Below are 17,627 nucleotides of genomic sequence, written 5' to 3' on the forward strand. Positions count from 1 at the left end.
TTAACCGTTATTAAATGTTAGGATGCGTAATGTACGAAGTAAATGGAATGGACAATCTGATATCTTTCTTCCATATCCATTGCCTCCTCTTTTTTTCTATCGACCCCGCTGCTCTGTGCCCCTTCCCTCGCTTTCTCTCCTCTTTACTCTCTTCTGGCGTATTGACACTGTTGAGCGGCCTGAGCGAATGCTACGGCTGGACGCGTATTATGTTGATTTGTTGATTATGTATTTTAGGACTGCTTGGTTCATTCAAATTTTGATTTGAATGAAAAGCCCCGGAGAGGTACTGGCATGATAGGAACGCATTTTGAACGCCCGCTCCCTCTGCTCCACACATCAAAAATTATGAGCAATGGCTTGTCAACTCTCAGGTACTGCAAAAGTGGAAATGCCGATTATCTTGATCATCCAGGCTTGCATTGTGCAAAATTGTTGCAGTGCCATCACTCTCCTGAAGTCCCTTGAGAATGTTTGACCGGCAATACGAGAGATCGCTTGATAACACTTTGATGTTGTCAAGCGATCTCTCGTATTGTCGGCCATGCAATAACTTTTATCGTATGACCGACACCACAAACATTTTTTTGTGAAGAAAAGGCCCTTGCTGGAGCCGTTGCACAAGAGGTTTTGCTTGTTCAATGAGAGTAGAAACCTATTTGGTCGGTAGACGCTGCTGGATTCATTCGATATTACTAGTAACTTGAGCCCCGGTTCATGCTCGGGAACGGGTGATGGAAGATTTTTAAAATCTGCTAATAGAAAACGGTAGTCCTGCGACTGCACTCAGCACCGTGCTGAACTGTACCGCGCTGTACTTGATCGCTCTGTACTTGATCGCGCTGTACTTGATCGCGCTGAACTTCTTCATGCTGTAAATTACCACGCCTTCATTTTTCGCGGTGAGTTGCGCTGTGAAATCATGCGCAGAAATGTATCGCGCTGAAACGGTGGCGCTGAAGTGGCAAGACCAAATATACACAGTACTACAGTGGATCTACTACATGTATTAGCAAGAGTAATGTTTCTGTGAGCTCTTTTACCCAGATACTTTTAAATGGTTTTTCTCCTATTGATTTTTCCATTTTTATTTTGTGTTCCAATTGATTTGTAAGAAAGGGTTTGCTCTCCAAACTGGAGCTCGCGCTGTTCCGCCGAATTGACTTGACACTTGACTGACTCACGACTGCCATCCAGAGCACACGAGAAGTCCACAGGGCCGGAAGCAGCTTCCGCAGAGTGGCGCGGCCGAAGGGCCATCTTTAAGAGGGGTCTGGGGTCCTCCCCCCCCCCCCCCCAAAAAGAATTGGGAATTTAGACAGCAAATCCTGCACTCTGGGCGACTCCCTGTACAAAATCATACATCGAAACTTTTTCTCCCCGGTTTTGGACGCTTCACGGCCACGTGGACCGAATTTTTGGGAAGTGGCGCCGGCGCCGGCCCTGGTCCATCGAACCTTCGACTCTGCAAACCTGCAAGAAAGCACCACTCCCTGCTCAATACACAGTGTTTCGGGGAATTCACCCCTCATCAGTTGAGCTTGAGTAGGCTGAGGAAGATTGTGCCTGAAAAGCACCACTTATATAGTGCTCTCCAGGCACAAACATCGCCAGGGATACAAACTAGGGACCGGCGGATTCTGCTCGAAAAGGTGGCAGATTCTGCTCGAAAAGCAGTGAAATTGGCAGAACCATACAAACCTTATGGCGGGCAATTCCTCGAATTCTGCTCCATTGCTTTATCCACATACCAAACATGCATGAAACTTACCCGAAAAAGTACCGAATTCTGCCAATTTTTCTGCCAGCAGAATCCGCCGGACCTTAATACAAACTTACAGAGACACTCCGCGGACCACTATTCCAATTGATTTACTAGCATCTAAACTGATTTCCGAGTGTACTTCGAAGTAGTTTACTGAATTTGGCTGATGTTACATGTACTGTAGAGGCAGAAAATTTCGTCGGTCAAAAATTTCGTCCATGGATCATAATAGTGTATAGAAAAGCTGGAAAAATCGACATTTGTCCGGCACTTAATTTAGTTCAAAAGTTCCTTGGACGAAAAAGACGAAATTAAATTCCAGACGGATTTTCTGTTTATAGTTATACAGTATGCGCAATTGAAAAATCCAGAGAATTTTATTCATAATTATGGTGGTAAACACGCACCTGGCAATATGGCGGTAAATACGCACCGGACAGCAATTCTACAACAGAGAAGAAAGGAGATTAATGGCTGTAAATAAATGTAAATGTATGTGCAATTCATTTTGCCCGTCCAAGAGGCTTTATTACTACTACGGTACTATTACTACTTATATTAGCAACAGTATATATACCCCACGGTTATATCGAGACTCTTGCTAGTATCAGCAAGCATATTGCCGACGGCTGTGCTGAAACGGGCAGAGGCGTGACTTCGCCTCTGCATGCCAGTAGGCCATTTAGGCAACGGTTTCTTATCAAGCTTTTCTCTTCAATCTTACATTTCAATTCTTTTTCTATTTTACTTCCGAAGTTGGGTTGTCTTTTCGCTTTGGTCCATGGTTCTGCCGTCATGGTTTCACGTGATTGACGTTGTGCCGGAATGAACCCGTTCTCAAGTATGAGCAAGAGCAGGGAGTCGTAAAGTGCCGGTATTTTACGACTCCCTGGCAAGAGTATTCTTGGTATTACAGTCTGTCCATTCATCGGAAACAGTCCCGCTGGCTTTTGAAAGTCCGATTTGGGCCGAATTGAGGATCAAACCCCACTTTAAATCTCAAAAATCTGGGTTTGGGATCTGCTTCTCCGTACATTGCGCCACGGCATACATGTACCTGTCCTATTTAATTTTGGTAAAACCTGGCTGAATTTCTATTTCCCTGTCCGTGACTTTTCTGGCCTCAAACATGACAAGGAGTAATTGCACGGGTCACACAATGGCGATGCAGGATGTGACTGTTGTTTTCACGATATCTACAACTATGTGTGGGAGACACCAAAAAGTTAGGCTGTGTTTACATGAGGCGTTTCAACCCGGGTGGATTTCGACCCGGGTCAGATTTCAACCCGCCATGTGCACAAAATGAATGGCGCGTTTACATGACGCATTGCGCCTGACCCGGGTTGAAATTTCGCCCCGGGTTGATTTCAACCCTCCCCCCAAGGGGAGGGTTGAAATCAACCCGGGTCAAGAAAATCGTACAAACGTACTTCTGTGCGTATCTCGCGCCAGGTTTGAACAGCACTGCAGATGCAAATTTTGCACGAACGGATTCACGTGACCATACAGGATTCTAGAAGTGAACATTTGGCGGCATATCAGTATTTGACCCGGGTCAACTGTCTTCATGTAAACGCTCACCTCTTTTGTCTATCGTACAGACTTTCAACCCGGGCTGAACTCGACCCGGGTTGAAATTTCTCATGTAAACACAGCCTTAGGGTGCCAGTTTTATTTCCAATGAATGGACTGACTCTGTACTCTGTAGGGAGGTGTACCAAGCACGACGTGTACCGGTACGGTACATAACAAGACAGCCATCTGCACGATCTGGTCATATATGGCTTGTTTCGTATGAAGCAAACAAGTCACTGAACCTCTCCATAATGGAGATTTTCCCTGATATGCGAATTTATTTTGCATACTGGGTCAATGGGTCCTTGAACCTTTACCTCCAGATTGGGAACTGCCAACGATAGTATGCCACTGACCAGTGCCTTACTTGTAACGTACCAATGTACAATGAACATGAGTATTTCGACAACACATCTAAGCCTCAGCAGCAACATAAGCCTTACCGTCAAGAAGGTGAACTCGCGTTCTTCGCACACTGTAGGCAAGGGCAAAGAGATAAAAATGGATCTAAGTATACAATTAATGAGGAGGCCGAGGGTTTATGACCAGTAAAAAACCTCGGGGGACCTCGGTTTTTATAATTAGTTTTTATCACATGTCACGTGAGTGTTTCCTTGGATCGGGCCAATCACTGGTCTGTATGAGCGGGCAATAAATCAGTCCAACGCCCGCGTCCAAAGCCCGTCGTCAGTGACAACCCTGACTGAGACTGTACGCGTGAAATCTACGGGATGTTACATGAACATGAATATGAAGGGCATAATGGTGACTGTACGGCGCAGTGTGACATGTGAACGCGTGGTCGAAAGTGGCGATCTCAGCTTTCCTCGCGTGACTACGACGACTCTGTAGAATGTACGACTCTACGACGAATCGCAGTGTAGCATTGAGACGAAGATGGAATTCTTTTTGGAGATGGACATCCCGGCAATGGACGTGGCCTCGGACGTCTGCCGTGTGGTGCTTGCAGGGATCATTTGTTCAGTCATGTTGGCAGCCTGACCGTCGGTAAGCTTTTGGATAAGATTCAGTTCTGCTCGAAGTGGTACTGTGATCACAAACAATTATTTGAAATAACACAAATTCAACTCGGCGTCGTGCGTTTTCAGATCCTCGCAAAGTCACTGCCTGTGTGTGGTCTTCATGTACCAGGCTCATCTGTCCTCTGCCTTCACCTTTGCTTGAACAACAAACACAACAATTCAGGAATGTTTTGCAATGAAAAATACAGCTATCTGGAGCTGAAAAAGAAGAAGAAAAATTGTCCTCAGAATTACACACCAGGGAGTCGTCAAATACTTTCACTTGTTGCAGTACTGTATCTGACAACTTCCTGATACACATGTAAACATGAAGAAACTCTTTGTGGTAGCACTCTTAATTTTTCAACTGAAATTATGGTTCTGCTGTATTTATTGTCGTTGCCATGTCTATTGCTATGACGATGCGGTGCCGGCACTTTTTTTCTGTCTCCGTCTTTCAGTACTGTATACTCTCTGATGGCCTGTAGCAGATTTTTTGTTAGGGTGTAGGAGAAATATCTTCATTTTTCCTGTTTTGATAATGATAGCACATCAATATACATTGTGGTCATAATGTGTTGGCATTTGGGCTAATTTCAACAGCAGCCCAATGGTCTGCTCTGTGGGCCACAGGCGCGTGCACCGTATGAGTTTTTTGGTGTCTGGAAACCACCTTTTTTCGGGCAATCTTGCCAAAAGAAAAGCGAGTACTGGATTGGTTATCGATCCTAGCAGAGCCCTGCAAATGTATCGATCGACGGGCAGTTTACAGTACAGTGACTATGTCCTTATTTCAAAGTGAGAGATAGTTGCTTTGCATGCAGTTCGAAATACATTATTCTCTTTTTCTTCAGTGGAGAGTAGCCACGAAGGGATCGATCTCCAGCTCTGGTTCGCTCCTGGATTGGCGATGATGTTCAAGAAATCCGTTTTGTCTCGAAATTTGAGTCACGCACGCGCGATGCAAGTCAGTTCAAGGATATGATTGACGATATCTCCTTCCAAACCGTTGACTCAAATCAAGATCGCCACAGCCTTTCGTTCTCGCTCATGTGCGCAGCAGAGATGTTCGTCAAAAACGTTGTCGACTGGAAGACGTAAAAATGTGCGTCCATGATCCACTTGCGCTGCTTCAGAACGAAGCGCTGCTCCGGCCGCGACTCAAGGACGGCGGGCTTCGCTTTTCTTCCGCGAGCTTCCATCGAAGCAAGGTCCATAACTCTCTATTGAAATCATGTGGAACATTGCCAATACATGCTGAAAACTTCGTCATAAGAACAGAAAGAAAGATACGTCGAATGTAAGCAGTGTTTTGATGAAACAAACAAGCCTGGAGTGGACTAGTAGTGAAGTACCATAGTCTGATAGACATAGTGTTATAGACTGTAGTGTAGCCTGGGCAGCTAGGCCTATCAAACCGTTACGTGTTCAATAATTATGACAAACATGTATATGAGGACATTGACTTTTGCACCCTCTTTGCAAATGCTTTTTGAAGTGCTGGTATGTAAAAGGTAACCCGTTTTATCCTGCTATCGATTATACATGTACCAACATTTCCATGTAACCGGCATCGTCCCCTCCCTCCATTCCTCTTTATTCTTATTTCTGTCCTTTCTACCCCTGTACCTGATTCCCTCTCAGACGCGTTTGTGCCGGCATGATCTGATGATAGCAGTCGGACGAGCCCCGCATCTCATCAGCACCAGTGTTCATTGGTGCCCTGCACCCCTGATCTTGAGTCCCCCCCCCCCCCCCCTCCCTCCTCCCTAGCCGGCTGCCCTCGCCGTTATCTCCGACGGGATGTTCGGGGGATGCGCATGTGCACAAAATTCATACATAATTATACAATGGGGCCCCAGAAAAAAATTACCAACTCTAGAAACCCCCCTTTCAAGACTCGGTGCACGCCACTGGGCCATGTGATAAATTTGTTATCGCATGGTTGCTGCGGGCCTTATGGCATATTATTGCCCCTCGAGGTTAGCCCTCGGGCCTACGGCCCTTGGGCTAACCTCTCGGGGCAATAATATGCCATAAGGCCCTTGCAACCATGCGATAACATATACTTATTGGTCATCAACCCAAGGCCGGAGCATTTATTGTATTTAGAATCAACCAGTAAAAACTCCTACTCAATCTCCAACAACAAAATTAGTGGACAGCTGTTATTTGTGTTGCTATGACAACTCGTGTGCTGGACGAGTATTTGTTGTCATTGGTTCAATTTCTTTTACTCTTCATAGGCTATCAGATCATTTTCCTTACTCGGTCCATTTATAACCAGTATCTATAATGAGAGTGTGGTCTGTCTCCATTGTTACCGGTGTTCATTTCATAACTATAGCCACTGCTCCTTGTTAGACCTTATCTGGAAGGCCCATTCTTGCATATACCAACAGCAGCCGAGGGAGCTAGCTCTTTTGGTTATGCGGACTGGGTCCGATCCTAAAAAGCTGTTTTTATGAACTGTTTTTATTGGATAGAATGATTATGTTGAACAAACGAGGTTTGTGTGAATGGGAGATTGACTTGGAGTTTTTACGAGTTGATTCTAAATCCGAATAAAATCAGCACACGTTTCCGTAAATGAAAGGGTGAGCATAAGCAAATGAATCGAAGGAAACTGGTCAACTCAGAGATCACCTGTCATTGAGCATTCCGTAAAAGGAGGTCTCGGCAGCGGAAAAGCTAAATTTAGAAAAGAGATCCTGTCAGCTTTTCCATATTATTGCATTCCACCCAAAAATCAGCACACTTTTCGTAAATGAAAGAGTCAACACAAGCAAATGAATCAAAGGGAACTGGTCAACTCACCTGTCATTGAGTAATATTCCGCGAAAGGAGGTCACAGCAGCGCCGAAACGAAATAAGCCAGGCCAGGAGACAAAATATCCGAAAGTTTCAAACAGCTCATGCAAGAAGCAGTTCCAAAGAAGGAAGTTCCTCGTGCATGCACATCCGAAAAGGCAACAACAAAAAGTCTGCGATGCACACGCATGCAGCCAGCCGCGCGATGGTAGGAGCCATGGAGTAGCTCCCTGGCCTGGTCCAGGACCAGGTACCGAGCATCATACGTAGAAACTTACGTAGCTACGTAGACAACGTGTCTGAATAGCGGTGTCGTTAGGTAGCGCCATGTGAACACAATAATAGAAAAGCTGACAGGATCGCTTTTCTAAATGTATATTTTTATTTGAATTCGCAAGTACACACGGGCTACAAGCCCAATTACATGGAAGCGAATGCCATAATGAGGCCAATTAAAAAAGGTGGAGGAAGGAGGAGGACGGTAGCAAAGCAACAGGGAGGACAATTCAGGAGCAAAATCAACAATTGCACAAATGTGAGAGCACCTGAGACCGAGGGTACCTGTGGAGCGATAAAATGCCAAGAAAACAGAAGAAAGGATATCACAAGCCAATACACGCTAAACTGCGCTTGAGTTATAATGAAGGGGAAAACCGGAGCTCAAGAAAATCATAACATACAAAGTCATAATAAGAAGTCAACTGGATGAGAAGTAGCACAAGCAAACAGTTCCTGACAACGAGAGGGGCTGTAACTACAGCCACAGCAGTAGCTGCTGTAGCAGCAGCAGCAGCAGCAGCAACAACAACAGCAGCAGCAGCAACAGCAGCAACAGCCGCGTGAGCAACAGCCGCGTGAGCAACAGCAGCAACAGCCGCGTGAGCAACAGCAGCAACAGCAGCAACAGCAGCAACAGCAGCAACAGCAGCAACAGCATCAACAGCAGCAGCAGCAACAACAACAGCAGCAGCAGCAGCAGCAGCGCCGTGCAGACTACTCCAAGGGGAGTATGGGACTGTGAACACAGAAGGCGGGAGAATTCACGGAGTTTGCAGATCTAGCCCGTCACCCAGTTTCGGTGGAAGTGCGCGAGTTCGATTGAGATTGAAGTAGGAAGGGAGCGTCTCAGCTTCCTCGGACCAAGACCATTCGACTCAGCACCCCGAAGATTACAACTGGTGAAATTTTGATTTTAGACTTAACTTCCCCTTTAATGATTATGGACATACATTGGTGTAGTAGTAGATGAGTGCGGAAGGGTGACAAATCAAACTTGGGTCTTAGATATAATTATGACAGAGAGAGAACAAAAGAAGAAAGGTAGAAAATGAGTGAGAGAAAAGAGAGAGAGAGAGAGAGAGAGAGAGAGAGAGAGAGAGAGAGAGAGAGAGAGAGAGAGAGAGAGAGAGAGAGAGAGAGGAGGGAGGGAGGGAGGGAGGGAGGGAGGGAGGGAGGGAGGTAGGGAGGGAGGGAGTGGTGCTTTCTTTCAGGTTTACCGAGCGGAAGGTGCGACGTGCTCTTCGTGTGCTCCGGATGGCAGTTGTGAGTCAGTCAAGTGTCAAGTTCGGCAAGAAGCGTGTGCTCCTCGTTGGAGGAACCAACTTCAAGGTTTATCTAACAAGGTTTATCTAACACGAACTAGTAATGGGTTATATAATGTCTACAATTATGCAGAATAAAGCGTCATTTACGTATTTACATCGCAAAGTATCAGTTCGACTGCACTGGCATCCCTTTGATGTGCAATCATTGATTTACATGTACATGTACACTGCTTGTTCTTTCACTGTATCTTTTGTACAACATCTCTCTTTTTCCGAACTTTTTTGCACATTTTCTCTTTTCCCAACTCCAATGTTCATTGTATATACACAAATAGGAGATCCTCCCGATAAAGCGTTAGCCTTTGGGTAATCCTGAAACGAGAGAGCTTGGAAGCTCAGGGCCCTACGCTATGCTTTTTTGCCTTGATGACCTAGACAAAAAAAGCATAGGGATGTTATAATTTTTTCTTCAGAATTCCCAAATTCCATTGCAGCGTATTCCTTGCACTCGAAAACACCGCCATTCCGGCAACAGGCTCTCAGCTGCACCAAATAAATAACTTTGCCAATATTTCGCCCATTGGGCATCATCAGGGCATTGAGGAAGGGGAGGCCAAATTACGAAATATAAAGACGAATAATGCAGGCAGATGAATGTTCTAGAACTAACACATCATGGTGACACAATTGGCAAGGCCAGCAAACTAAACAATCATCACTTGTAAGGTGACCTAAACAAAACGAAAGATGAGAAAACTCACACATACACACAGACACAATTTGGCAAGAAAACTAACACTAACACTAACACTAAAGTTTACAATCATCACCTGTAAGGTGACCTATACAGAAGAAAGAAGACTAGTAAGACTATCACAGCACGTACAAGAACACTTTCAAGTGTGGGAATGCTAAAGGCGATTTATGTATATGACAGCGGTGTATGTGCAAAGTATGTGTATGTGCTGTGTCAGGTGGTAAAGTCCAGTGGTAGTTCGAGGAGATGGGTGTCGATTCCAGTGACGATCCGGTGACATCCAATCAGTCAATTAGGCGCCAGCCGTCATCGCAATTGACTGCTGGTTTGCGCTTCCTTACCGAGAGGCAAGGGCGATGGTGGCGAAGGCTCCCTGGGGCTTCCACTATCGTACCCAGCATCGAGAATCTTTAAAGTCTTCCAACTTTCTGCCCTTCCACCAGGCAAAGATTCTCGGCAGGGAGGCTTCGCTACCATCAAGGAAACTGCTTGAAGCTATCGAGATAAGGAAGCGCAAACCAGCAGTCATGTACAATGTCCGGTACAGAAATCGCAGGACGTACTTGTACAATGTCATGTACACGTACATGCACGTCCTGCGATTTCTGTACCTGACATTGTACATGCCCATGCAGGGGCGTAGGCAAGGGGGGTGCTTTGGGTGCCAAAGCACCCCCCCTCAAAAATTTCGATCTTGGTTCACAGCTGGTTCGAGAGAGACCATAGCACTCAGCAGACCCGCTGATCACATGCGCAAATCTGCACATCGCACACTGTAGCCATCCCTGTTTTAGACCAGGGAGTAGTAGGTACTACTCCCGGTCCCTGGTTCAGACCTGCAAGTACAATGTATCTGAAACCAATCCACATGCAGTTGACTATTAATTTTTGTCTCATGATTGGTCATTTTGCAATGAAATTTCTAGTCAAGGAAACTCCGCTTCGTACCTGCCGTTGTGCAGTGTCACATCAGGCCTCAGCAGGCTCAGCGCATGATTTGTATGGCACTCCACATGTTTTGTAAGAAGCAAAGAATCATACAAACACGCCATTGGTAGAAGCAAGGAAGTAGCAACGCGGTCTATGGCCGGAAAGCACACGTCAGACATAGCAGTTTGTTCTCGCTATGTTTTGTATAATGTAGTTCTCGATGTTAATCATGGTCTCGTTGTGGAAAGGCAAAGTTTCTTTCATGCATTGCAAGTGTGGATACAGCAGTAGAAGAGTGAAAGTAACGTTGAAGTGCACTTTGAGTTTTGTTTGAAATAGTGTAGGTTTGATCAAGGATGTGTTACTGCACTATCAAACATGAAGGGGAAAAATAGCTCGAGAAATCCCACTTTAAAAGTTCGATGGAGAGTGAAAATTCTGGAGAAAGCAGCATCCAGGACTTAGTCCATCATTAGTTGGAACTTGGAAGCAGGCCAGGGTGTAGTAAATTACCATAATCATTACTACTCCCTGGTTGGAGATTTGCCATTCACTGATTGATCTTCAGCGTCGAATTAGGGGCGAATTTTGGTTCCCCCCCCCCCTTTCACGGATCGAATAATGTGCATGAAAGGACCAACATAAGTGCATGATTGTACTTTTGTGTGGGGAAAGTCGTGACACCCCCCCCCCCCCCCCCTTGATCACTATCCTGGCTACGCCCCTGCCATGTGGTCCATGTACATTATAGTAACGCTGTGTTGAGTCTTTTTACAGCCGGCTAGCTGGTCATGATTCTAAAACTAAGTTACTTTGTATTTCTTCTCTACAGATACATGTAGCACTCTTGATCTACATCTACATAATAATTATTATTATTGTACACGTCATGTACATGTACATGTAAGTAAATTAGTTACCCGGGATGCTGCATAATCAAGACACGAAACCAGTAAAAGCACCCTAAAAAGGCTGGTCCCGGCCCGGACCCATCTTCCTTGAGTCACTGTACTGTAGCTGAGTCTGAGAAGGGTTGACCATGTTGACCCGACCTATCATTCTGTCCACAACGTCAAGCCAGCTTTCACCGTACATACAGTGTATGATTATCATATACAGTGACCCGGAGTCGCCACCTCTACCATGCGTGCAGCCCAGTCCTACACTAGCCGCGGCTAGGCTACAGACAGTGCACTACTGATACTTGCCACTCGTAGATCTGTTACTGGTACATGTACTGTGTTAGTATGCAGTGCCAGGGGGCCGGCTAGCTAGTACAAGCTGCATGTGTCTTGAAATGAGGGGATTTTTTCTTTCTGGTTTGCTTGCATGGTAAAAACCTCGTTGCCCAACTACTGATTATTAATTTTGGCTTGACGTTCAATTTTGTATAATTATTGGGCTTGCATGGCTCCTCTAGTTGATGTCGCATAGGCTATAGTATACATATGTACTCGCTGTAGCTCTCATCAAGAGGATCTTGAAGGCATCTGCAGTACCTCACCGAATCATACCACCAGTTGATCTACTAGTATCTTGATATTGCTGATAGCTATGGCCGAAAACTCGGCCACAAACGGTACGTAAAATTTCATTTCCTGTCCAGAAGATCCATCTTTGCATTGACTATTGTTACAGTATGTAGATCCACTACTAGTACTTACTACTACTAGTAATGTCGTGTTCAGATGGCATGGCGCTGGGGGTGAGTGAGGCTCTGCGATCAAGTCATTGGCGCACGTGTGCGCGCCGCGCCGCTCGCTCTCAATTTCAAATCATGATAGCGTCGGCGATTGCACCTACGCTGTGCCTGCGCTCGCGCTGTTGCGACGAGCATAAGGGCTACATGCACAGTGATTGTAGAATTTGAAAAATTATAACGTGCCACAGCCACTAGTGCACTGCCCAGCTAACACATATCTCTTACAGTGAAATGTTTCAATTTTTTATTCTAGAAAATTGTCGCTGTCCTCACCAGCTGCTTGAGCTACAGTCCATTCATTGGAAACTGGCACCCTAACTTGTTGGTGTCTCCCACACATACATGTAGTTGTAGATATCGTGAAAACAACAGTACATCGTGCATTGTGTGACCCGTGCAATTACTCCTTGCCAAATTTGAGGCCAGGCAAGTCCAAGAACAGGGAAATAGAAATTCAGCCAGGTTTTACAAAATTAGGACAGTTATGCCATGGCAAAATATATGGAGAAGCAGGTCCAAAACCCAGATTTTTGAGATTTTAAGTGGGCTTTTGATTCTCAGTTCGGCCCAAATCGGACTTTCAAAAGCCAGTGGGACTGTTTCCGATGAATGGACTGTAGACTACCAAACAAGTATAAAGAGCAAAGCCCGACAAGATGCTATCACCACCAGTTGATGAATGAAGCACAGCGTGAATGCGCTCGGCAGAAACATTTTTTTGTTCCGTCATGTGCCAAAAATTTACGAAACCCCAAAGACATGTTTTAGCTGACCCCGGCCCAAATTGTTGTGCTGCGCTGCGTGCAGTCCTGCATATTTCTGCAGTCAACTTCGCTAATAACGACTGCGGATATAACGACAGAATTTCCATGCCCGGAGCAAAGTCCCATCTAAATGAAATACATACAGTAGAGTCGCGCGCTGAAGAACGTCCAGCCTGAAATTCTAAGAACGCCACAGCCTAAAGTTAAGAACGGTGGTGTTGGTTTTCTGGCAGCTTATGGGATACACATGATCCAGGACGGATTGTTTCTAAGCACGCAGTCAGATTGCTGACGAAATAAGAACGTCCCAGGCTAACCCCTAGGAAACAACGTTCTTGGGTGCGCGACAGTGTAATAGGTGTATGTATGCTACGACCTGAATACTCACTATTTGTATTTCCCGCTCGTTCCCCTTGGCAATGAGCACTCACATAGAAGAGCGCATGCTCCAGTTCTGTTGTAGTCTAGTCTTGAGTTGTCGTTGTCCTGTTCTCCTTGTCTACACTCTTCTCGAATACTTCTATAAATTATCCAATCATATAAAACCCCTGTGTTCCGGTGTGAGGGGGCATCATTAGCCGGGAGCAGCTAACACTGGTGGCAGCGGTGGGATTCGAACCCACGCCTCCGGAGAGACTGGATAGGTGTATGTATGCTACGACCTGAATACTCACTATTTGTATTTCCCGCTCGAATAGGTGTATGTATGCTACGACCTGAATACTCACTATTTGTATTTCCCGCTCGTTCCCCTTGGCAATGAGCACTCACATAGAAGAGCGCATGCTCCAGTTCTGTTGTAGTCTAGTCTTGAGTTGTCGTTGTCCTGTTCTCCTTGTCTACACTCTTCTCGAATACTTCTATAAATTATCCAATCATATAAAACCCCTGTGTTCCGGTGTGAGGGGGCATCATTAGCCGGGAGCAGCTAACACTGGTGGCAGCGGTGGGATTCGAACCCACGCCTCCGGAGAGACTGGATAGGTGTATGTATGCTACGACCTGAATACTCACTATTTGTATTTCCCGCTCGAATAGGTGTATGTATGCTACGACCTGAATACTCACTATTTGTATTTCCCGCTCGTTCCCCTTGGCAATGAGCACTCACATAGAAGAGCGCATGCTCCAGTTCTGTTGTAGTCTAGTCTTGAGTTGTCGTTGTCCTGTTCTCCTTGTCTACACTCTTCTCGAATACTTCTATAAATTATCCAATCATATAAAACCCCTGTGTTCCGGTGTGAGGGGGCATCATTAGCCGGGAGCAGCTAACACTGGTGGCAGCGGTGGGATTCGAACCCACGCCTCCGGAGAGACTGGATAGGTGTATGTATGCTACGACCTGAATACTCACTATTTGTATTTCCCGCTCGAATAGGTGTATGTATGCTACGACCTGAATACTCACTATTTGTATTTCCCGCTCGTTCCCCTTGGCAATGAGCACTCACATAGAAGAGCGCATGCTCCAGTTCTGTTGTAGTCTAGTCTTGAGTTGTCGTTGTCCTGTTCTCCTTGTCTACACTCTTCTCGAATACTTCTATAAATTATCCAATCATATAAAACCCCTGTGTTCCGGTGTGAGGGGGCATCATTAGCCGGGAGCAGCTAACAACTGTACTGTGTAAGGAGACTTTGGGTATAAGGACACTTCGCGAATAACGACACTTTTCTGTTGCCCCGCCGAGTGTCGTTATAAGCGAACTTGAGTGTATTCCATCTGTGGTCCTCACGCCGGCACCATCAGTACATCACAAGCAACACCTGAATAGCAGGGGGTAGCTCAGTGGTAAAGACTTGCAATTTTTTTGATTGATAATCAGAACAATAATTACGCTTCAGCCCTGCTTTTCCTAGTGAGCAGATACAAACTGCAACCTGGCTGATGCAATGCATCAATGTTTTCCTTTTAGTCGTCCGAAATCTCTTTCCTCAGGGTGTACGTTTGCAAACTCCTCTGTAGACACTTGACCTCTCACACAACCTCACACCCGTACCTGCGAACCACCCCGGCCTGGTCAGGACCGGCCCCGATATCAAAGAGCTGTTGCACAAGAAGGATCCGCGAGTGGGATTCGAACCCAGCACCCCTGTCTTTCCGGTACAGTGCCCTACCGAGTAGGCTACCGGGGATCACACACACTCTCTTGCTACACTGCTCCCCCGCCCAAACCGGCTGTGTCCTCACATTGTACCTACTCGCGCGGGGGGGGGGGGGGGGGGAGCTATGATGAGTCATGGGTTGGAACTATTGCCAGGCGCTAATGTTGTAAAAGAAGGATCCACGAGCGGGATTCGAACCAAGCACCCCTGTGTTTCCTGGACAGTGCCCTACCGATTAGGCTCCCGGTACCAAGGGGTGGTACTTCCAGTCGAATTAACCTGGATAAGGAGACCACCTGTGTGCGGAGACCACATTTGTAAGATCCCTTGAGCGGTTGGCGTGGACAGGCTCTACTGTAGCTACGCAGCGCTTCTTTGACTGCAGACACTGTGTTACTCTTACATGGCAGCCGACGTGTCCATGTCAGAGTATCGCACGCTTTCCACTGCACTACAGAGCATACGGGGACCTGCGCGTTACGTCCAAGTACGATAGAGTACCGGGTTTACCGGGTGTTAGCGGCCGTCGTGAGTTCCCTTCGGGAACGGACACGATAATTTACTTCTTTTTTTTACAATAGAGTATGTTCTGCATCCCTAGTAACCCTTCTTTTTTTGCGTTCTTAAATCTTATGGTGCCATGGTCAATACTGTAGAAAGGGTAATTTTAGCGACGTAAAAACCCTAGCAAATTTAGCGATCTACTCATTTTCGCTGAAGTTTCAAGTCGCTAACCCGTTGAGACATTAGTAGTGCACTGGTGATCCGTGAGTAAAATCGCTGCAAATCGCTAAAATAAAACGTCGCTAACCGGTTGACAATGGGAAAACGCTAAAATTAATAGTGGCTAAAATTACCCGTTCTACAGCATTCAGGACGATTTGGGGACAAAATCGGACATTTTTGGCCGTCGGGCGGGATGCTAGGCTAAGTGTGTAGCAAGAAGGACATACGGGTGTGGTCCTAGTTGTAGTGGACCTCTGAGACAGGTGGTGGCTGCCTTGACAGGTGGTGGCCGCCTTGACAGGTGGTGGCCGCCTTGACAGGTGGTGGCCGCCTTGACAGGCTCTACTTTAGCTTGCACTCTTCCTTTGCCAGTGTGTGGACCTGCAGTTTCAGCGTGGGATTATGAAGCACGACTGGCCTTGCTAAACGTCCCAGTACAGATCTTCTATGAGACAGCGATATATATTTTCGGCACGGCGTGAATACTAGTACATATGTACATCAACAAAGCCGATGTGAAAAATGTCGTCAGCACTTTAATTTCGCCGTTTTGGATCTGTGCCGAATATACCAGTGTATCTTGAAAATCAGGCTTCCATTCAAAACAGGTTTCTATATGAGAAAGGTTTTAATACAAGACACTAAGGTAGCCGGAATTTGGTATTTGCCGAAAATTTGCATATTTACAGTATGCTGATTAGTTGTTGCACCATGAAACTCTGAGTCACAACAAACAAACTCTTACTTTCCTTGGTGTACTTCTATTACTCACCCTCTTTTCAAAATATTTTGTTTCTTTTGTTCTCTCTCTCTGTCTCTCTCTCTGTCTCTCTCTTTCTCTCTCTCTCTCTCTCTCTCTCTCTCTCTCTCTCTCTCTCTCTCTCTCTCTCTCTCTCTCTCTCACTCACTCTCTCTCTCTCTCTCTCTCTCTCTCTCTCTCACTCACTCTCTCTCTCTCTCTCTCTCTCTCTCTCTCTCTCTCTCTCTCTCTCTCTCGTTGCTGTGAACACCTTGAGTGGAGAGCGCTTGCTCGAGCGTTGAACCGGGTTCTTAATCCACCATACCCAGCTCGCAAGGCTGGGTGGGGTTGTGAGCAGGCTTTCATTTCATCTTTTTTTATTATTTCTTATTATTTCTGCTTTTCATCTCATTACAAAAATTCTGCGCTTTTTCTCCATCTGCGCATAAAATCTAGACTGACAACCTGCTTGTTAAATCATGCACCTGCTTTCAGGCGTAAAACCCTGTTGTAGAGGTCTCAGTCCTCATTTGTTAGACTTACCTGTCTTTATAAATGTAACTTACTCTCTCTCTCTCTCTATATATATATATATATATTATGTGTGTGTCTCTCTCTCTGTCTCTCTCTGTCTCTCTCTCTGTCTCTCTCTCTCTCTCTCTCTCTCTCTCTCTCTCTCTCTCCTTCTTGCTCTCTTTATGTCCTCCCTGTCTCGCAGATATTCTGTTCCTTGATCTTGGAAAAGATTTCAAGTCGACTGATCAGGTTGAGCAGTTGTCTATCCGGCTGCTCGACAGTGAAGATGAAGTGACGCGTCTTCGGAGCGAGTACATCACAGATCCAAGTCGAGTTGCACGGAAGATCATGGGGGTGTGGGAAGAGGTGCGTGTATTCGTGCTGCTTGACATGTGATGTGTGCTGCCCGGATACTGTTGTGATGGAGATTGGTCAAGCACCAGAGATTGGTCTCCATCAGGGCTAACACCGGTTCAAAATTTCGAACTTAAACTAAAGGAATAGAACGTTACTTCGTTCCCTTCGTTCAGGTCAAAATCGTGTGTTGGTCTAAATGTGCCTGGTAAGGACTTGGAATGAACAGAAAGCGAAGGAAATTACACGGTGGGTGTGTGACAGAATGTGTCTGCACCCTGAGCTGTGCACTAACCTACAGTGTTTGAATGGGAAA

The 17,627-nt window shown here is 45.9% G+C and overlaps 1 protein-coding gene across 1 annotated transcript in view; it reads left to right on the top strand.

Annotated features, from left to right (window-relative positions):
• The first annotated feature begins 11,799 nt into the window (after window positions 1-11,799).
• The window catches only part of LOC135810320 (uncharacterized), a 21,629-nt gene continuing 15,801 nt past the window's right edge, over window positions 11,800-17,627 (top strand). The window contains exons 1-2 of the mRNA XM_065323805.1: window positions 11,800-11,986; window positions 17,160-17,323. Coding sequence (XP_065179877.1) covers window positions 11,962-11,986; window positions 17,160-17,323 — 189 coding nt within the window. The 5' untranslated portion in view covers window positions 11,800-11,961. The remainder of the gene's footprint in view (window positions 11,987-17,159; window positions 17,324-17,627) is intronic.

This window comes from Sycon ciliatum, chromosome 2 (genome assembly GCF_964019385.1).
Source record: "Sycon ciliatum chromosome 2, ocSycCili1.1, whole genome shotgun sequence".
NCBI classification, from domain to species: Eukaryota; Metazoa; Porifera; class Calcarea; order Leucosolenida; family Sycettidae; genus Sycon; species Sycon ciliatum.